This window comes from Papio anubis, chromosome 10 (genome assembly GCF_008728515.1).
Source record: "Papio anubis isolate 15944 chromosome 10, Panubis1.0, whole genome shotgun sequence".
NCBI lineage: Eukaryota > Metazoa > Chordata > Mammalia > Primates > Cercopithecidae > Papio > Papio anubis.
This window is the reverse complement of record NC_044985.1, coordinates 102356295-102378942: the sequence shown is the minus strand read 5'-3', so window position 1 is coordinate 102378942 and position 22648 is coordinate 102356295. Positions and strand designations below refer to the sequence as shown.

General features: G+C 39.5%; 1 protein-coding gene across 5 annotated transcripts in view; it reads left to right on the top strand.

Moving 5' to 3' along the window:
- The window catches only part of USP37 (ubiquitin specific peptidase 37), a 119841-nt gene that overhangs the window by 1601 nt on the left and 95592 nt on the right, over positions 1-22648 (top strand). For all 5 annotated transcript variants that reach the window (XM_021924002.2, XM_021924003.2, XM_021924001.2 and 2 more), the window contains exons 2-7: positions 3943-4083; positions 4755-4978; positions 10476-10647; positions 14716-14816; positions 17535-17713; positions 18961-19035. In XM_021924002.2, coding sequence (XP_021779694.1) covers positions 4823-4978; positions 10476-10647; positions 14716-14816; positions 17535-17713; positions 18961-19035 — 683 coding nt within the window. In that variant the 5' untranslated portion in view covers positions 3943-4083; positions 4755-4822. The remainder of the gene's footprint in view (positions 1-3942; positions 4084-4754; positions 4979-10475; positions 10648-14715; positions 14817-17534; positions 17714-18960; positions 19036-22648) is intronic.

Sequence of the window (22648 nt, the reverse complement as noted above, 5' to 3'; positions counted from 1 at the left end):
TACATTTTCACTATCACTTTTCTAGTTTAAGCCACAGTCCTTTTTCACCTGGACTTGATTGCCTTGGCTTCCGGTATTATAATCTGTAAAATGGAAATAGTAATTTTCAGCCTATTGGATTGTTATGAGGATTAAATGAGATAACCATGATAAGCACTTGGCACAGAGTAAATGGCCAGTAAGCATTAATTGTTATTGTAATTGTTATAAGCTGATCAACTTCAATACTCTTCTATTTGGATCCCTTATTTTCTTCTGTTCTTGCTCTTAGTCACTTTCTCAAAACCCAAACAAACCATATATGACTTATCCATTCAGTAGTAACGTATTTATTTGCTTAAAACCTTTTGGTGGATTTCCCCCTGCTAAGTGCTTGTTACATTTAGGATAAAATTTGGAATCCTTACTGTGGTTCACAAGACTGCATAACCTAGTTCTTGCCTGCTTCACTAACTTTACCTTCCTCCTCTCCTTCACTAAACTCTAGCCACATTGATTTTAATTTCCCTAGTCACATCAAGTTATTTTACAATTCAAGGCCTTTAGGGATGCTGTTTGCCTGAATTGTTCCAGCACCACCATCTACCAGTCATCTCCTTCTGCAGTTTTCAACTTAAGTGATACCTTCTCAGAGAAGCCTTCTTGATGTTATCTGTCCTCTACCCCAAGTCTTAATCTTAAGTCTTATCATTCCATGTGTCTTGCTTTATATCATTTCTCAGAACTTGTAATTATTGTTATTATTTTTTGAGACGGAATTTCTGCTCTGTTGCCTAGGCTGGAGTACAATGGCATGATCTCAGCTCACTGCAACCTCTGCCCCCTAAATTCAAGTGATTCTCCTGCCTCAGCCTCCCAAGTACCCGGGATTACAGGCACCTGCCACCACACCCAGCTAATTTTTGTATTTCTAGTAGAGACGAGGTTTCACCATGTTGGCCAGGCTGGTCTTGAACTCTTGACCTCAGGTGATCCACCTGCCTCAGCCTCCTAAAGTGCTGGGATTACAGGTGTGAGCCACTGCACCCAGCCCAGAACTTGTAATTATATATTTACGTGTGTGATTATTTGAAGTCTGTCTCCTATTAGAATATAAGCTAGTGACCACTTCATTTTTATTTCTCAATAATTTGTTAAATAAGCTGGAAGTTGCTGTAAGAACCATCGTGTCTTTTGGAAGCACAAGCTTTCTGATATTCTTGTCATCTCATGACAAACCACATGGCAGAAAACAAAGGGTTTTCCAGCTTTGGATACTTTTACCCATTTTTATATCATAAAACCATTCAGATTTTAAACTTTTTGAATTGGAGACAAACTTCAGGTCAATTTTCCACTTTCAGTAACAAAACTAATTTTATCTCCTTTGTCCATTTGCTTTATGGATCTTTTTTAAGGAAAGAAAGCCTTCAAAAATCAGAGTAGTGGTTTGTATATTTTAACAACAGGTTAATCTTTAAGACCAGTAAAGATGAGATTTCCATAAATAAAGCAAAATTCCGCATTTAAGTCAGTTGTTGGTGAATGACAAAATATTAAAATATGGCCAGCCGCATTGGCTCATGTCAGTAATCTCAGCACTGTGGGAGGCCAAGGTGGGCGGATTGCTTGATCCCCGGAGTTTGATACCAACTTGGGCAACATGGCAAAACCCCATGTCTGTAAAAAAATACAAAAATTAGCTGGGTTTGGTGGCATGTGCCTGTGGTCCCAAGCTACTTGGGAGGCTAAGGTGGGAGCATTGCTTCAGCCTAGGAGGTGGAGGTTGCAGTGAACCAAGATGACACCACTGTATTCCAGCCTGGGTGACAGAATGAGGTTCTGTGTCGAATTAAAAAAAAAAAATAAAATAAAATAAAATATAATAATTGTTGTATGTGTAGAACAGGACTTGTGTTGAAAAATAGGGAATTTAAAATGGAGATATATGAATACCAAACACAAGTATTTGGATTTATTTTCTAGGTAGTGATGAGCTATTTAGTTTGGGAAGGTCCTAGCATCAATGGCAACCATTTAGCACTTACCAAGTGTTTCTTATTTTGTTGGAGTATACAATTAGAGTACACAAGTTCTGTGTGTTACCTCCCTGTCCCGTGCCCCACTTCTACCTCCCACTCCCACCTTAGGGAGAAAGTTAAGAAGATACCTAGTGCATAGTTTAGTTGAAAAGTGGTAAAAAGTGTAGTTCTTTATAAAGGATGTTACAGTGTAAAGGATTTGCTGGAGGTGAAACCCCAGAGCTGAGACTGGAAAGGGAAGGGGTTGCCATAATTCACTGATGAGGATGAACTGTGGTCGTAGTTAAAAATGTAGGTTCTGGCATTAGACATAGCTTTGTTTCTCGCTGACTTATTTATAAATTATGTAATGTCTCTAAACCTCAGTTTCCTCATCTGTGAAATAGAGATAATATCCCTATCACTTAGGATTATTGTAAAAATTAAATGAGATAATGCATGCATTACATTTAGCACTGCTGGGTAAACGTTGCATAAAAAATATTGGGTTGCATAATAAATACTAGGTGGGATGACGGCATAGCGATGAGTTTCTGAATTAGAGTAGTAGCTATTGAAAATCTGGGATTTGAGTAGATGAGAGTGAGGATAAAGCTGATGCTAAGATTTCTTGCCTGAATGATGGTAGAAAGACAAAAGTAGGGAAGTCTGGGAGCTTTTTTTTTTCTTTTGAGACGGAGTCTTGCTCCTTCACCCAGGCTGGAATGTAGTGGCGTGATCTTGGCTCACTGCAACCTTCGCCTCCCAGGTTCAAATGACTCTCCTGCCTCAGCCTTCCAAGTAGCTGGGACTATAGGTGCGTGTCACCACACCCAGCTAAATTTTGTATTTTTAGTGAGAACACATTGTGATCTCAGTGTGTTCAAGATCACAGTGGCCAGGCTGGTCTCGAACTCTTGACCTCAGGGGATCTGCCTGTCTCTGCCTCCCAAAGTGCTGGGATTACAGGTGTGAGCCACAGAGCCTGGCCTCTAGGAGCTTCTTAATGAAGTCATGGACTGTATCATCTTCACTTCTATAAGCCTACCAGAGTGTCTTGAAAGTGCAGTAGCTTAATAAATGATTGTTTACTAAATGAACAAAGGAGTTTAAAGTTGATGTTGTAGTATTCAGATAGGCAGTGAGAGATGTGCTGGTAGAACTTCAGAGAAAGTTCAGGCCTAGTGAGACCTAATTTGAGAAACAATGTTAGCTTTGAAAGAAAAGTGAAAGCACTAAGTTTACCCACCTTTTGAAATAGTATCAACATGTTATAGAAGTTTTAAGACTTAAGACATTATTATGTAACAATGTTTATAAAATGAACAAAGGACGTATTCTTTTGTCACTGACTTCTTGGTTTCAAAATGTAGCAAGAATGAATAAACCAAGATACAAGTTGAACAAGGTGCAGGCTCATCCTGTAATCCTTCATTACACAGCAGATAAGTTCCTGAAGTTCCGTTGATCTTTTATGTGTGTCTCTGTGTGTTGTGCATCATATTTTAAATATTTTCATTAAGGTAATCTGTAGTTTTTAAATAACCAAGAAGTTAGTCTTTGTTCTGTAAATGATCATTTACTTTTTTTTTGAGATAGAGTTTTGCTCTTGTTGCCCACGCTGGAGTGCAATGGTGTGATCTCAGTTCACTGCAACCTCCACCTCCTGGGTTCAAGCGATTATCCTGCCTCAGCCTCCCGAGTAGCTGGGATTACAGACATGTGCCACCACGCCCAGCTAATTTTGTACTTTTGGTAGAGATGGGGTTTCTCCATGTTGGTCAGGCTGGTCTCGAACTCCCGACCTCGGGTGATCTGCCCGCCTCCGCCTCTCAAAGTGCTGGGATTACAGGTGTGAGCCACTGTGCCCGGCCCACTTTCCTTTAAGTATTAATTTTGTATATTGGATTCTTTTTAAAAAGCACATTTTTATTTTCTTTAGCTGAGTTGATGGCTTCCGGAGAACTGGCATAGCTGCAGAATATGAGTAGCGTCCCAAGAAGAGTGCTTTGCCTTTGGCACAAGGATCAGAATAAGGGTGAATTGCTATTACATAGAGTTTTTCGGTAAAAGTCACTGAAAAGTAAGTAACGTTTTTGTTTTGGATATATGTTTCAAAGAGCATGCAATCTGGCAGGAATTGACAGTTATGTGTTTGTTTTGTAGTAATAGTTTTGTGCTTTGGCCATGCTTTCTTTACTACAGAATGTTCTCTGGATTAAGGATGTTTTTCAAAGCAGTACCTAAAACGTGAGCACTTAAATAAATGTACAGGGCATAGAAACATTTTCGCCAATATTGCTTGAGCTTTCATGGAATGCTCAAAGTTGAACAGTAATTTTAATAATTGTGAAGATATTTAGAGAAAGAATCTCTGGACATATTTAAAGAATAATTCATTTGGCCGGGCGCGGTGGCTCAAGCCTGTAATCCCAGCACTTTGGGAGGCCGAGATGGGCGGATCACGAGGTCAGGAGATCGAGACCATCCTGGCTAACACGGTGAAACCCCGTCTCTACTAAAAATACAAGAAAATTAGCCGGGCGAGGTGGTGGGCGCCTGTAGTCCCAGCTACTTGGGAGGCTGAGGCAGGAGAATGGCGTGAACCCGGGAGGCGGAGCTTGCAGTGAGCTGAGATCTGGCCACTGTACTCCACCATGGGTGACAGAGCGAGACTCCGTCTCAAAAAAAAAAAAAAAAAGAAATTATTTGAATTACTAATAAGTTATAACTTATCTTATTTTTCTTCCTCAGAACCTGCCAGGTGAAGGTGCATTTTTGCTTTTTAATTTGGCTGGAAGCAATTTATTTTTAAAGAAAATATGTCTCCTCTGAAGATACATGGTCCTATCAGAATTCGAAGTATGCAGACTGGGATTACAAAGTGGAAAGAAGGATCCTTTGAAATCGTAGAAAAAGAGAATAAAGTCAGCCTAGTAGTTCACTACAATACTGGAGGAATTCCAAGGATATTTCAGGTATTACCAAATATTGATTTGGAATCGCTCTTGAAGCAGATCATTTAGTAAATAGCTATTGTGTACTATAGTAAACATCACAGTAGCCCTCCTCCTAGATTAATATTTCTTGCTGCTTATTTCTAGGAGATTAATATTTTTATATACATGTTTTATAAATTATTCAGCAGTATTGTTGGTATATAATAAAAGCAGTAAGTAGTCACCATTATTGAAAATAAAACTTGTGGGAGGAAGCTGACAAGAGTTTGGATACTGTATATCTAAGCTATTTTTAAAACCACTTTAAGATAATTTTAGTTCATCCTTTTTTTCCCCTTAACATATATGATGATGGATACATCACTATTTAGTGTTAGTTTTTAACAATTTATTAGTGTTTTCTAAAAGCCAGAGTGTACGTCCTGAATAATCCTGCCAAATGTCATGGTATGAATCATTCAAGGATGATTATTCAAGGTTATCTTTACAGCTATTTTCTTCTAACTGTAAAGTTTTGAAAAATCTTCATTTTATCACTGCAAAAATTAATTTTCTTTTCACCGTTTTTTTTTTGTTTGTTTTTTGTTTTTTGAGACAGAGTCTTCCTCTGTCACCCAGGCTGGAATGCAGTGGCATCATCTCGGCTCACTGCAACGTCCACCTCCCGGGTTCGAGCGATTCTCCTGCCTCAGCCTCCTGAGTAGTTGGGATTACAGGTGTGGCCACCACTCCCGGCTAATTTTTTTTTGTAGTTTTAGTAGAGACAGAGTTTCACCATGTTGGTCAGGCTGGTCTTGAACTCCTGTCCTCGTGATCTACCAAAGTGCTGGGATTACAGGTGTGAGCCACTGCACCCATCCTGTTTTCACTTCTTTATTGCTTCTCTTATGCAACCAAGTTACTCATGTTGATAGGAGTTGAATTTAAGAGCATAATGTTTCCGTTCTGCACTTTAAGATCATACATATTTTACGTACACATATATATATATATATATATTTTTTTTTTTTTGAAACAGAGTCTCCCTCTGTTGCCCAGGCTGGAGTGCAGTGGTGCGATCTCGGCTCACAGCAAGCTCTGCCTCCTAGGTTCACACCATCCTCCTGCCTCAGCTTCCCGAGGAGCTGGGACTACAGGCGCCTGCCACCATGCCTGGCTAATTTTTTGTATTTTTAGTAGAGATGGAGTTTCACCGTGTTAGCCAGGATGGTCTCGATCTCTTGACCTCATGATCTACCCACCTCAGTCCCCTAAAGTGCTGGGATTACAGCGGTGAGCCCGTGCGCCTGGCCAAGATCTTATATTTTTAAATTAGATTATACAAAAGTGTAATATCCGTTCTAAAATATTCTGTTGAAAAACTATATAACTTTATGCTTGAGAACCTGATCTTAGATAAAATTTCTATTTGTCTCTGCTTTTGAATTGTAAAAATAGATTGCCTATGATTTCGTGTATCAAAGGTAGACTTAAATAAGATGGAAGTGGTGATGGAAATATAGTTTGTCACATGCATATATCTGCTAATTGCTCGCCTCATCAAAAGAAAGGGTTTTTTGTAAATACAGACTCTTTTCTTTTCAATCCTCAGCCCAGTTTGGCAGTGAGTAAATATTCAAATGTTTAACCAAACACAGATCTTTAGGAGCATGATGGTTTTACCTGTGACTTCAGCCTTATCTCAGTTCTAGATCAGTTTACATTCAGCATTCATTTGTTAATCATGTACAGGTTACTGCTATGGATATTGTGCTGAGGGATGGCTGGGCGCGGTGGCTCATGCCTGTAATCCCAGCACTTTGGGAGGCTGTGGCAGGAGGATTGCTTGAGCCCAGGAGTCCAAGACCAGCCTGGGCAACATGGTGAGACCCTGTCTCTACAAAAAATAAAATCAGAAACAAATAACCAAGCATGGTGGCACGTACCTGTAGTCCCAGCTACTTAGAAGGTTGAGGTGGGAAGATGGCTTGAGCCTGGGAGCTTGAGGCTGTAGTGGGCTATGATTGTGACACCACGCTCCAGCCTGGGTGACAAAGCAAGCTCCTGTCTGAAAAAAAAACAGGGTGGTTGTGGGGTGGGGGGTGGTAAGAATACAGAGCTGAATGAGACATCATTTCCTTCAAACTTAAGAGTAACCGGATAGGCTGGGCGTGATGGCTCATGCCTGTAATCCCAGCACTTTGGGAGGCCGAGGTGGGCAGATCACCTGAGGTCAGGAGTTCGAGACCAGCATGGCCAAGATGGTGAAACCCTGTCTTTACTAAAAATACAAAAATTAGCAGGCATGGTCGTGGGCATCTGTATTCCCAGCTACTCAGGAGGCAGAGGGAGGAGAATAGCTTGAACCTGGGAGGTGGAGGTTGCAGTGAGCTGAAATCGCACCATTGCACTCCAGCCTGGGCAACCAGAGCGAAACTCCATCTCAAAAAAAAGAGTAACCAGATACATTTTAAGCTGTAAAAATATTACAAAGATCCTGAGATAACACAAGAAAGTAAGCCATTTGCACTCTGAGGATTCAAAGGATAAATAGAAGTTTGCCAAAAGTAGTAAAGGTAGAAGTGATGTTTTTTTTTTTTCTTTAACCCTGAATTTTGTGGCCAAAGTGGAAGTGATTTCTGTATGTGGACAAATACGTGAAATGTGAATCGGCACTCAGGGAACTAGAAAGTTATTTTTAAAATATATGGACACTGAGGAGTGAGTGACAGAAATAAGGCTGAAGAGCTAGGTAGGAACCAGATATTGATGTTTCTTGTTTGTCATAAGGGGAGCAGAAGTTCTAAGGAGCCAGGAATCTCAAATTCACATTTCTTTGGGGTTAGGCAATGACTTTATTTCAGGTAGTAGTGTGAGAATAAGAAGGACGTATAGGAGGTTATTAATGGGAGTTTAGATGAGGAATGAAAGTAAGGAAAAGGGAGTGGAATAAGCAAAAAGGGGAACGGATAGATCTGAAGAGATTTCAAGAAGATTTAAGTCGTAAGATTTGGGAGGTGTGGGAAAAAATTATCTGGGGAGAGTCTCAAGGTTTGAGTGGATGGCAGTCCCTTTTATGTCTTCTGTGATAGGGAGCAGAGGGGAAGAATTGTGGTGTGAGGATTGGGAGAGATGAGTTATCTGAGGTGTCAAGCATTCAGAAGGTAAATAGGACTGGAGCTCCAACAGAGGTCTGGGCTTAAGATAGAGGAAGAGTTGTGTGTCGTTACCGTATGAATTGTTACTGAAATAGCGGGACTGGATGGGCTTTTCAGTTGTTGAAGGGTTGAAGTTCAAGAAGGTTCTCATCTTGTCTGTTAATGAACAAACTTTGCTTTGTGTATTTAATTTTTAAAAAGTGGTAAATTGACTGAAATAATGCCTTTAATGTTACCTGTTTTCCTTTTGCATACTAAACGCTTATTTAAATATTTTGGAGTTAAAAGCATTTAAAACAAATTGTTGTGTTTTCCTAGAGAATTTCCACTCAAGGACATAATTTTAAGACCTACTTTGATGCTAAAAATGCATATATAATTTAAAATTTGAATATAAATTGGCAAAATTGTTTTTCATTCTTATCTAATAACTGACAAAAGTCAATTTTCTCTAGTTTTAAAAAAACTCTGAAATACGTTATTAGTTCTTTGTTTATGCTTTTCAGAGGACATATCTTCAGCAAAAGGCAGTTTAGAAACCTTGATGTATGCCTACTGAGAACATTAGAGAATAACGCTGCCTGACTGGCAGAAATTATTTAGATAATGAAGAAACTGTAAGATTTACTAATTTAGCCTTGGAAAAATTTCATTTAAGAGAAAATAAAAGTTACCACTTCATAGCACATTTCCAAAGTCTGGTAGAGTCTAAGATGAATTATTGAACCAGTTCTGTGGAGAGAGAAGTAAGTTAAGAGTTTCCAGGTACATATGATCTTTGAATGAAACTTAAGTGAGTTTTCTTAGTTAAAAAAGAAAAATAAAAGGTGTGCTATATTGGCAAAGGTTTATTTTTGATGGTTTTTGAAAGTTTGGAATTCTTTTGAGGATTATTTAATTGCTTAGAATAATATCTTTTACATTGAAGCTACCCAAATTATTTGCCAAATGTCTTACAAACTTTTGTTTAGCAAAAGACAAAGATTCTACTCCAATTTTTTTTTTTTTTTTTTTTTTGAGACAAAGTTTTGCTGTGTCATCCAGGCTGGAGTGCAGGGGTACGCTCTCAACTCAATGCAGCCTCCACTTCCTGGGTTCAAGCTATTTTCCTGCCTCAGCCTCCCGAGTAGCTGGGACTACAGGTGTGCTCCACGATGCCTGGCTACTTTTTGTCTTTTTAGTAGAGATGGGATTTTGCCATGTTGACCAGGCTGGTCTTGAACTCCTGACGTCAGGTGATCTGCCTGCCTTGGCCTGCCAAAGTGCTGGGATTACAGGCGTGAGCCATGGCACCTGGCTTTCTACTTCCATTGGGTTTTCTAAACTGGTGATAGTGTAACCATCCAAGGTTCTGAAATGTGTTAACTCAGTAGTTTTTATCCTCTATAAGTATATTTTAAAATAAGGGATTCCCTACCGTGGGATCAAGAGTTCTAGGATTGTTCTGTAAAATTAATTTTAATAGAAGAGTAAGTCCACACTTTATGTTGTCAGTTGGTTCTTGAAAACTGACTTGAAGTGAAACTATGGATAATGAAACTAGTTTTTTTCCTCATCAACATTATAATGAAGAAAATGATGTTATTTGAGGACCTGCTGTATGTTCTTTTGCTTAATGTTTATAACACATTAAAAACATCAGAAAATGAAGGGGTAGCAGTGCTACCTTTAATTAATACCTCCATTTGACACACTATTCTTTTTTTTTTTTTTTTTTTTTTGAGACTGAGTCTGGCTCTGTCGCCCAGGCTGGAGTGCGGTGGCTAGATCTCAGCTCACTGCAAGCTCCGCCTCCCGGGTTCACGCCATCTTCCTGTCCCTCAGCCTCCCGAGTAGCTGGGACTCACAGGCTCGGCCCACCTCACCGGGCTAGTTTTGCATTTTTATAGAGACGGAGTTTCACCGTATTAGCTAGGATGGTCTCGGGATCTCCTGACCTCAAGGATCCCACTGCCCCAGCCTCCCAAAGTGTTGCTGGGATTACAGGCTTGAGCCACCGCGCCTAAATGGCTATTACCACTTTTTTATGTAAATAAAAGTTTTCATGGTTGTTTGCCAGTTAGTACCAAGAACCTATTGACAACATTCATTAAGGGCTTTTTAAAAAAAAATTCTTTATTTTTCCTTCTCTATTACCCTTGGCGCAAGATCGCTGTATAATTAAGGGCTTATTGCATGTGTTTGCATCTCTAAAAGGTAAATCTTTAATTTAAATGTATCAAGAAATGGGAACTTCTTTTGGTTGAAAAAAATTAAATTACTGTGGGGAAGAGTGATAAATGTAGCTTGGAAAGTATAAAGTTTAGTGTTTATTATACAGATTGTTATACTTAGTTATCATACATTTTTTATGATAATTTTCCTTTTGTCTGGATTAGCTAAGTCATAACATTAAAAATGTGGTGCTTCGACCCAGTGGAGCAAAACAAAGCCGCCTAATGTTAACTCTACAAGATAACAGCTTCTTGTCTATTGACAAAGTACCAAGTAAGGATGCAGAGGAAATGAGGTTGTTTCTAGATGCAGTCCATCAAAACAGACTTCCTGCAGGTGAGTACAAATCATCTCAGGGTCTAACATTAGTAGTTTTACAAGAATATGACTAGACTACAGGCCAGTATTCAATTGAATTCATTAGCATATTAAAAGAATTATACATCATGAACAAGTAGGATTTATTCCTGAAATTCAAAGATAGTTCACCATATGAAAATCAATCTATGTAATACATCATTCTTGACAGAATGAAGGATGAAAACCACATGATCATCTATAGTGTTGCAGATGAAAACATTGACAAAATCCAACACTCTTTCATGATAAAAACACTCAACAAACTAGGAGTAGAAGGAAACGACTTAGCGCAATAAAGGTCATATGCAAAAACTTAAAGCTAACATCATACTTAGGGGTGAAAAACTGAAAATGTTTCCTCTAAGATCATTAGCAAGGCAGGAATACCTGCTCTTGCCACTTCTATTTAACATAGTACTAGAAGTCTCAGCCAGAGCCTTTAGGCAAGAAAAGGAAATAACAGGCATCCAGAATGGATAGGAAGAAGTAAAATTACTTGTGTTTGCAGATGACTTGATCTTATATGTAGATTCCACAAAAGAATACAATTAGAAAAAGGAGCAGGTTTTTTTTTTTTTTTTTTTTTTTTTTTTTAGATGGAGTCTTGCTCTGACACCTAGGCTGGAGTGCAGTGGCATGATCTCAGCTCACTGCAACCTCCACCAGGGAGGAGAATTTAAATTACAGTTGCGAAAAGTTACCTTGTTGCATAAATCTTAGACACTTGCCTGTTTACGAAAATTATTCTGAAGTTTTACTCTTGCTGTGGAAAATGAGTCCTATAAAAAAATCACATGGTATGATCAGGTTCCTCTGCCCCCTCTACCCCTTTCATTTAAAATAGTGGTTTTTTTTTTCTTTTAATGCCTTTACAGGCGCTTTTTCTTTTCGTTTCTTTTTTCTTTCTTTTTCTTTTTCTTTTGAGACAGTGTCTCTCTCTGTCACCCAGGTTGAAGTACAGTAGCAAGATTCCAATATGTTGCCCAGGCTGTTATCGAACTCCTGGGCCCAAGCGATTGATCTTCCTTGGCCTCCCAAAGTGCTGGGATTACAGGCGTGAGCCACTGCCTGGCCCTACAGCCATCTTTTTAGGAAAAAATCTGTTGCTTAAAATGAGTTCTCCACTATTACATTAGTCTTTAGTTCTGTCATCTTCAACATTTTACTATTACTTATATTTTATAGTTGACAAGCTTGAATTTTTCGACTTAAATATGACACATTAAAAACATCAGAAAATGAAGGCGTAGCAGTGCTTCCTTTAATTAGTGTCTCCATTTGACACCGTATTCTTGTAAAATAAAAGCTTTTTATGGTGGTTTGCCATTTAGTACCTACTCATTATGTGTTCATGCCACCAAATTGGAGCTATATCAATTTACTAAACTATTGAATTTTAGAATCAAGAAATTGAGGCCGGGCGCAGTTGCTCACACCTGTAATCCCAGCACTTTGGGAGGCCGAGGCGGGCAGATCATGAGGTCAGGAGATCGAGACCATCCTGGCTAACACAGTGAAACCCATCTCTACTAAAGATACAAAAAATTAGCCGGGCATGGTGGCGGGCGCCCGTAGTCCCAGCTACTTGGGAGGCTGAGGCAGGAGAATGGCGTGAACCCAGGAGGCAGAGGTTACAGTGAGCCGAGATCGCGCCACTGCTCTCCAGCCTGGGCTACAGAGCAAAACCATCTCAAAATAAAAAAAAAGGGTCAAGAAATTGAATACTATTTAAAATTCTTAGAATATGTCAGAGGCTAGTTTATATCTCTGTTTTAGTTTTATTTCATCGTAGCCGTATTAATGGAATCACTAGTTTTAACAATTGATATGTGTAAGAAAAGCACGTCTTCAAATACATTGGAGTGGAAAGCACAATATACTGTCCGGGGACCCAATTTTGAACAACATAGCATAATGAAAAAATACGGGCTTTGGCCATAAATAGATTTAGGTTGAAATTCTAGCTCTGCCTGTTATTTCTGTGTGGTTTTAGGTAAGCCACTTAATGACTGAGTTTTAATTTCCTAATCTCTAACATGAAAATATCACCTTGGCCGGGCACGGTGGCTCAAGCCTGTAATCCCAGCACTTTGGGAGGCCAAGGCAGGCAGATCACGAGGTCAGGAGATCGAGACCATCCTGGCTAACACGGCGAAACCCCGTCTCTACTAAAAAAAAAAAAAAAAAAACCTTGATTTCAGGGCTTCTTAAAGAGTGAGAGCTCATAAATGTAAAGTATGACTTCCCTATGTTAGGGAGTCAGTAAGTCATTGGTGTTATTAAAATAGCTAGCTGTGGGCTTAACTCTTAATTCATTCTGTGATCTTGGGCAAGTCATTTTAATCTCAGGTTTAGTTGCTTTAGCTGCCCAAAGGTGATATATACTTTGCAGAGACTAGAGTAAAATAATTAGTATAAAAATACTTTGTTTTTTTTTTTTGAGACGAAGTCTTGCTCTGTCGCCCAGGCTGGAGTGCAGTGACCAGATCTCAGCTCACTGCAGGCTCCTCCTCCCAGATTTACGCCATTCTCCTGCCTCAGCCTTTCGAGTAGCTGGGACTACAGGCGCCCGCCACCACGCCCGGCTAATTTTTTGTATTTTTAGTAGAGACGGGGTTTCACCGTGTTAGCCAGGAGGGTCTCGATCTCCTGACCTCGTGATCCACCCGTCTCGGCCTCCCAAAGTGCTGGGATTACAGGCTTGAGCCACTGTGCCCGGCCTAAAAATACTTTGAACAGTATAAAGCGTTTAATATAAGCATGGCGTTTCAAATCAGTGGACAAAAGACTAATATTTGATAAAGTGTTATCTATAAACAAGACAAGTAACCATTTAGGAAGATAATACACTTGGATCCTTATTATCTCCTTTTATTTCACAGTGACCAAAGATTTGAATGTAAAAAAAGTATTGTAAAAAATACTTTCAACGTAATCTCTGGATGGAAAAGACTTTTCGGGTATTACATAAAAACTAGAATTAATAAAGGAAAAAGATTGAAAACTTGTGTTAAAAAATTAGACAGTCTCTAGCAAGGAACAGAAGACAAATGAAGAAAATCGTAGCCAGAGTGACAAAGTTAATATTACTAATATATTATACAAAGACTTATTTTGCAAATCAATAAAAAAAAAAAAAGTAGAGAAATTGACAAAAACTGCAAATTGAGAATTCAGGAAGCAAAACAGATGGCCCTTAGACATGAAAAAATTCTCAACTTCACCAGACTCAAATTCCTACTACCACATTGGTAGCAGTGTGAGGGGAAGCAAGATACTCTCATATACTTAGTAGGAGCATAGAGGTTTTTGTTTTGGTTTGGTTTGGTTTGGTTTGAGGACTATGTAATGATGTAATGATGTCGGTTTAGTTTAAAATTGTATGTTCTCTCAGTAATTCTTATTATAAGGAGTTTATCCCACAAAAAGATTTGTGAAAGGATGTTAAGCATTGTTTGCAACTTTGAAAAATTAAAACATTTCAAATGGTCATCAGTCGGAAATTGGCTAACCAAATTAAAATATAAAATTTTAAAAAGTATATGCAAATTCATATTTATACAATACCTCGAATGTTCTTTGAACTACCATTAGTTTCTTCAGAATAGAAGCCATTTATTCTGCTGGATAAACTTACTTGTAGAGAATGTTTTGGAGTATATGTTATCAGAGATACACCTGTCACTGTTTCTGACATCCAGTGTCAGTGTTCATGTTGTCAGTACACAATGACTTTTCCATAGTGTTATTAATGTAATTACCAAATGTTTATTCTAGCTTTTTTTTTGCTTTGTAAATTTTATCCTATTAAATGTTTTCAGGTGTGTGTGTTATTTAATTTTTTTTGCTTCAGATTCTAGCTCTAAATTTTAGTTTCTATATAAGATGTATATTCTGTCAGAAAGAATTGGTTGATAGGCACTTTGATTTGTTTTCTTTTTTTCCTGCTGTTTCTTCTATTTCTTCAATATTACATAAAAATGATAAATCTTTTTAAAGTGAGTGATTTGGGGATTTAAAAAAATTTTTATTTTTGGTCACCAGCCATGAAACCTTCTCAGGGGTCTGGTAGTTTTGGAGCCATTCTGGGCAGCAGGACCTCACAGAAGGAAACCAGCAGGCAACTTTCTTACTCAGACAATCAGGTATGTTCATTTGAATCTTTTTAGCATTTTGAAAAAATGATAGTTGGCCAGGCACGGTGGCTCATGCCTGTAATCCCAGCACTTGGGAGGCCAAGGTGGGTGGATCACTTGAGGTCAGGAGTTTGAGACCAGCCTGGCCAACACGGTGAAACCCCGTCTCTACTAAAAATACAAAAATTAGCCAGGTGTGATGGCAGATACCTGTAATTCTACCTACTCAGGAGGCTGAGGCAGGAGAATTGCTTGAAGCCAGGAGGCGGAGGTTGCAGTGAGCTGAGCTCGTGCCATCTCACTCCAGCCTGGGCAACAGAGCAAGACTCCATCTAAAAAAAAAAGAAAAAAAAGATAGTCATAGACTATCAAGGGTATTTCTGCATACCTGAAATGTATCATTTTAGCAAACCCAAACCATAGAGTAAGAGAACTTTGAAGCTCTTTTGTAAGTAAATTTATTAATTCTCTTTGGCTATGCAAAGAGGTGATCACTTAGTCCATTTATTGGACTAAGCAGTGAATAAGATTTCATTTTTGTCGGGTTCTTTTTATAGGTTAGATTTTTGGGGGGACATTTTTATTGAGATATAATTGACATGCAGTAAGTTGTATATATTTAAAGTACAATTTGATGTATTTTGACTTACATATATCCTTAAAATCATCATCATCATCAACATAGTGAACATAACCGTAACTCTTGAGTTTTCTTATTCTCCTTAGTAATCCTTCCCTCTGATCCCTATCCAGAGGCAACCACTGTTATGTTTTTTCCCACTGTAGATTAGGTTGTAATTTCTGGAGTTTTATATAAATGGAATGAATGTGTAATATTGGGAGGGCAGGGTCTGGCTTCCCTCATTGAGCATAATTATTTTGAGATTCATACATTCCTTGGTAGGAATTTAAATTGTTGAAATATTATTTAAATGCATAAGTGTTAACACATATAGCAGAAGCAAGTATTTATGGTTTCACAAGTAATAATTCTCATTAGTGAAGTCATAAATTCAGTTTTGTGGGTCATGACTAATTAAATTTAAAAAGTAGAATAGAAAATAATAGAGCATATTGTACATATTAAGGATAAATACTGATTTTTCAAAGTTTTATTTTGGTTTATTTATACATATATATAATAGGTTTTGATGTAAAATATTTCTTACTATGTGGCCAGGCGTGGTGGCTCACTCCTATAATCCCAGTACTTTGGGAGGCTGAGGTGGGCTGATTCCTTGAGCCCAGGAGTTTGAGACCAGCCTGGGCAACACGTGAAACCCTGTCTCTACAGAAAATACATAAATTAGCTGGGCATGGTGGTGTGCACCTGTAGTCCCAGCTACTTCGAAGACTGGGGTGGGAGAATCACCTGAGCCTGGGAAGTTGAGGCTGCAGGAAGCAGTGATTATGCCACTGCACTCCAGCCTGGGTGACAGAGTAAGATTCTGTCTTAAATATATATGTTATATATATATACATATGTTATGGGATGGGATGATGTTCAAAATTCTGAAAAAGTTGCAAAACAGTGGACATGTAGTATGCTACTGTTTGTATAACAAAAAGTAAAATATTGATTTGTATTTTCATAACAGAACAAGGGAAGAATTAGTGGGAAAAGGAGAAGTGGAAGAACTGAGTGATGGATGGGGATAGTGAGACTTACCACTGGTCTGTGGCTTTTAATATTACTTTGATTTGTGAACCTTGAGAATGTGTCACTCATTTGAAAATAAATTTAACTTTTTAAAGTATTCATTCGGATGACCTTAGAAGTTTTAAAATTTCCTATCCTAAGATTGTAATTCTGTAAAACAAAAGTAATGGGACATAACTTCCATAGAAAAATCACATAGCTCTTAATGTAGAGATATAAAACTTAACTGGCAGAGTGTTCATATAAAGCTCTATTTCCCAACTAATGCTTACATTGCCATATTCTCTTTGAGTGTTCTTGCTATGTCTTAAGGGTAGACTCTTTGACTCATCCTTATAGTGAACTCTGTCACCTTCCCTCTCCCTATCATATGTTTCATTCCTCCAAACTAGAACCCCCTCAAAAGTCATATGACTATTTTGTTGGCATTCAAATTGTGGCAACCAAATGTCACTGTCACTTTTTCTTAACTTGTCATAATCATAATTGGATATTTTTTTCCTCCAAAGATCAGTTCTCATGCTGATCACTAGAGCCATGTCTTTTTGTGTCTTTTTTATTTTTATTTTTTGTTAGTAATTCAAAGTAGTGTTCTTGCCTCCTCTCCAGGTGTGCTGTGGAGTTTTTAAGTTTATAAGAAAGCCATAGGAAAATAAGTGTCAAGCTCAGTTTTTCACACTGACTGTACATTAGAATCACCTGAGTGCTTTTAAAAACAACAACAACAAAAAACAACAACAACAAAAAAACTGATGAATGAACCTTACCCCAGACCAACTGGAATAGAATCGCTAGAGATATATCTCCATTTGTATGTTTTCCTTTTTTTAGAGATAGGGTCTTGCTCTGTCGCCTAGGCTAGATTGCAGTGGTACAGTCATAGCTCACTATAACCTCGAACTGTGGAGCTCAAGTGACTCTCCTGCCTTGGCCTTCTGGGATTACAGGCATGAGCCACTGCACCTGGCTCCATTTGTATTTTTTAAACCTTGCCATTGGAGAATCACTGTTCTAAAAGTATTTCAGTTAATTTGAAGATTTAACTATCTCAAACTTTATTTTTACAGGCTTCTGCGAAAAGAGGAAGTTTGGAAACTAAAGATGATATTCCATTTCGAAAAGTTCTTGGTAATCCAGGTAGAGGATCGATTAAGACTGTAGCAGGAAGTGGAATAGCTGTTACTCGGACGATTCCTTCTTTGACATCTGCATCAACACCTCTTAGATCAGGGTTGCTAGAAAATCGGTAGGAGAGACTTTTTTTTCTTACTCATTAGCTGTATCTGTTTGTAAATGTCTTTTAGGCCTTTTAGAAATACCAATAATTTGAGGGGAAATAAAGTACAGAGTACATTTTTGGTAGATGTAGTGATTACAAGTGTTTGTCAATGTAGTTTATGTCACTGACACTTATTGAGCATGAAAATATACAGCATATAAATTTAAATATGGGCCAGGTGTGATAGCTCACGCCTGTAATCCCAACACTTTGGGAGACTGAGGCAGGCCAAACATGAGGTCAGGAGAGATTGAGACCATCCTGGCTAACATAGTGAAAACCCTTGTTTACTAAAACACAAAATTAACTCCAGCAGCGCAGGGCATTTATAGGTCCTTAGGTTACTCAGGAGGGCCGAGGGCAGGAGAATCACTCTAACCTGGGGAGGCAGAGGCTGCAGCGGAGCCAAGATCGCATCTACTCAGCATTCCAGACTGGGGCGGACAGGAGCCGCAGACTGTCTGGAAAAAAAAAAAAAAAAAAAAAAAATGGTTTAGAGAATTAAATAATAGTAGTCCCATTTCCTGTCCTTAAGTATGTTGGTTTATGAATTTTTGTGATATGAATTTTTTTTTTTTTTTGAGACGGAGTCTCGCTTTCTGTATCTCCCAGGCTGGAGTGCAGTGGCTGATCTCGCTCATTGCAAGCCTGCCTCCTCCGGGTTCACGCTTATTCTCCCGGGGCCTCAGCCTCCTGGGCAGCTGAGACTACAGGCTAACGCTTTTCACCACTCGCTAGTTTTTTTTGTATTTTTAGTAGAGACGGGTTTCACTCATGTTAGCTAGGATAGTCTCTGGACCCTCCTGACTGGGTGGATCCACCCGCCTCCCAGTGCTGGGATTACAGGCTTGAGCCACTGCTACCGCCTGTGGATATGAATTATGGCTTTTTTTTGAGACGGAGTCTCGCTTGTGTCGCCCCAGGCTGAGTGCAGGAGCACGCATCTCGGCTCACTGCAAGCTCCGCCTCCTGGGTTCACTTATCTCCCGGCCTCAGCTCCTGAGTAGCTGGGACTACAGGCTCACCACCTCGGGCCTCGGGCTATTTTTGTATTTTAGAGACGGGTTTCACTCATGCCGTGGGATGGTCTCGATCTCCTGACCTCGTGGATCCACCCGCCTCGGCCTCCCAAAGTGCTGGGATTACAGGCTTGAGCCACCGCGCCCGGCCAAATTATGGCTTTTTAAAAGTAACCTTTTCTTTATTCTCTGTAGTACTGAAAAGAGGAAAAGAATATCAACTGGCTCAGAATTGAATGAAGATTACCCTAAGGAAAATGATTCATCATCGTAAGTTAATTTAAGGGCCTTTATAGTGTTAGAGCAGTATTTCTTAGGCTGGTATTTGTAACCCCTGGGGAAGATTGGGGAAATGGTTTTAATTTATCAGAATTCCAAAGATGGAAGAGCAGAATTTAAAGTGGTTTGGTGACAGTAGACTGTGGCTCAATAGAGAGGGAAATTAGCCATTGCCATTGCTTTGATCATTTCATTGCATTTCTCTTATCCTGCCTTTTTTTAAAATCTGCAGTACTTAGTGGGAGAATAGAACTGAAAAACTCTAAACAGATGTTTCTTGCTGGCTGCTGTTTTAGTGTGAACCCCTTCTTGTCTTCTTTATGCTTAATTAAAAAAAAAAAATTTACTTTTTTACTTTACTCATGTAAAACGTCAGCCTAGAGGTTAAAGGATGTGAGCCTATGTGTTCTAGGCAAGTAGCATTAATCTTTCAGAGGTGTTTTCTCCGTTGAACAAAAGGGAATAGATCAACCCAGGGTGCTCACCAACTCATAATCATCATCCTCATTTTGTGAGGTTTTGTTTTTTTTTGTCTTCTAGGGGAGAAAACTAATTATACAGTTATCAGTTAAAATCTCAATTAATACCTTAACAGAATCAGTTGGTAGATAGTTAATTGGTACTTGAGGTCAAGGGGTCACCAGAAAGGAGTTGGGAAAAAGCCAAATAAACTTCATGTATTAATTGATTTGCTGCTGTAATATATGTAAAAGTCTGAGTAGGTGGTAGGACTGGTATCTGAAACTATAATCACCATGGACCCAGATTCTTTCTGTCTTATTGATCTGCCATCCTTAATAAGCAGCCTCCATTTTGTGGACCGAAGTAGCCACTTCAGTCTCTACTTTCATGTCTCCATTTCTATTAGTGGAAGAGAGCACAGGGAGGGCATACCGTTTTCCTTAGGCTGGAAATTGCATATACCACTTTTGTGCATATCACATTGGCCAGAACTTAATCACATGGTTATATCAGGTTATGAAAAGGTCTGAGAAATATGCCTGTGTTCCAACTGTTGTGGCAAAAGGGTACAGTGGTTATTTAGGGACAACTAATACAACTAATAGTCTGCCTTAGTTTGCCCCTACGGCCACTGAAATAACCCAGTTCACTATTCTTCCATACATAGAACACCCTTTCCTCTATCCAAATGGAGAAGAACGCCAAATCTCATGAGAACATTGTATCCAGCTCAGAGTCTAGGATCTTTGGGTGATCCTTCTCTCTGGGTGCAGTCTTCTCTCTAAGGTCCAAATGTACCTTGGACCGTGCCCCTCATGGTCTGATACCTAAAAACTAAAAGGCAAGTTAATTTGCATTCCCCGCTCCAGACCTCATGCACACATCATCATACATTGCTGGAGAAGGAACAGAATAATCACAATAAAAATTTCTGTTTAAAATAGACAAGAATAGGAAACTGCAGGGGTCTTGGGTCTATAGCAGTGATAAAATCTTGCGAGGTGGAAATTGTGAGGACAGTGAAAGCGATGGAATAAGTTCCTGGTTAGCCCATCTAGCAGTCTGATTCTGTTGTCTGGGAGAAACCACCTTGCCCATTGTACTCCATGTGACCCCTGGCTTTACCCTCTGGCAGGTTTTCCTTGTTTGTTTTCTTTAAAGGCCACCACCAAAATAGATTTTGAAGACTGTATTTTTCATCAAGGCCATATAGCTTTTATAGCCTGCTTCATCCAAGTTTAAAGATTCTTTAAAGATAAAACAAGCAGGCTTGAGAAAGAATTGGGGCCAATATATGTATATGTTTTTTAATTTTTTTTTTTTTTTTTTGAAACGGAGAGTTGTTCTGCTGCCCAAGCTGGAGTGCAGTGGCACGATGTCGGCTCACTGCAACCTCTGCCTCCCAGGTTCAAGCAATTCTCCTGGCTCAGCCTCCCATGTAGCTTGGACTACAAACGGGCGCCACCATGCCCAGCTAATTTTTGTATTTTTAGTAGAGACAGGGTTTCACCATGTTGGCCAGGCCGGTCTGGAACTCCTGACCTCAAGTGATCTGCCCACCTCGACCTCCTAAAGTGCTGGGATTACAGGCATGAGCCATTGCACCGGCATGTTTTGTTTTAACATACTTTTAAATTTTGAAATAATTTAATTTGCAGGAAAGTCACAAAGATAACATAGAATGTTCCTGTATACCCCTTACCCAGCTTCTGCTAATGTTAATATCAAAGTTATTTTCTCATAAAACTGACTGTCTAGTTAACTCTTACCATTGCCTCAGTTTGAGAATCAAAAGCAATTGGATATTTTTATCCCATGGTCTCCAATTACCAGACAATTTTGATTCTAGGCTCTTGGCACAGACAGCTATGTTGTTTTGTTTGTTTGTTTTTGCTTTTTGTTTTTTTTTTTTTGAGATGGAGTCTTGCTCTGTTGCCCAGACTGGAGTGCAGTGGCATGATCTTGGCTCACTGCAAGCTCTGCCTCCCGGATTCACGCCATTCTCCTGCCTCAGCCTCCCAGGTAGCTGGGACTACAGGCTCCCGCCACCATGCCCAGCTAATTTTTTTTTTTTTTTTGTATTTTTAGTAGAGACAGGGTTTCACCTTGTTAGCCAGAATGGTCTTAATTTCCTGACCTTGTGATCTGCCTGCCTCAGGCTCCCAAAGTGCTGGGATTACAGGTGCGAGCCACCGTGCCCATCCTATTTTTTTTTTTGAGACGGAGTCTTGCGCTGTCGCCCAGGCTAGAGTGCAATGGTGCCATCTCAGCTCACTGCAACCTCTGTCTCTTGGGTTCAAGTGATTCTTTTGCCTCAGCTTCCCAAGTAGCTGGGATTACAGGCGTGCACCACCATGCCTGGCTAATTTTTGTATTTTTAGTAGAGACAGGGTTTCACCATGTTGGCCAGGGCTTGGTCCCTGGAATCCTCTGACTCCCTGTGTGTGGATCTGGGCTCCTCCTTTTGCCTCCCATGCTGGATTATAGTCATGGTCATCATGCCTGTCCGCTTATGTTTCTTTTTTTTTTTGAGACAGAGTCTCACTCTGTCTCCCAGGCTGGAGGCAGTGGCGGATCTCGCTCACTGCAAGCCTCGGGCCCCGGTTCACGCATTCTCCTGCCTCCCAGCCTTCCCAAGTAGCTGGGACTCACAGGCTGGCCCCACCACCACCTAGCTAATTTTTTTGTATTTTTAGTAGAGACGGGGTTTCACAGTGTTAGCCAGGATGGTCTCGATATCCTGACCTCGTGATCTGCCCGCCTCGGCCTCCCAAAGTGCTGGGATTACAGGCATGAGCCACCGCGCCTGGCCTGCTATGTTTCTTTTCATCACTGGTTGCAAGCTGATTAGCTTTGGCCTAAATTTATATGTCTCAAATAGGACCTTGTTGAAAGCAAAAAGAAGCACTAACACAGACCAGTATCCTTAATTGTTGTACTCTTTTACTGTAGAGCTATAGGTTCAGTGAGTATGAGATCTGCCTTTCAAGACGTTAATATGACCGTATTTATCAAATATTTTACTAAGGCATAAAATGGTCACCACCTTTCTCATCTGTAATATCGGTATTCTTACCTCCCTACCCTCTTACTAAGCCACTGCTACGTACTTTAGGTTTGTTACTGTAGCACCCCACTTTTA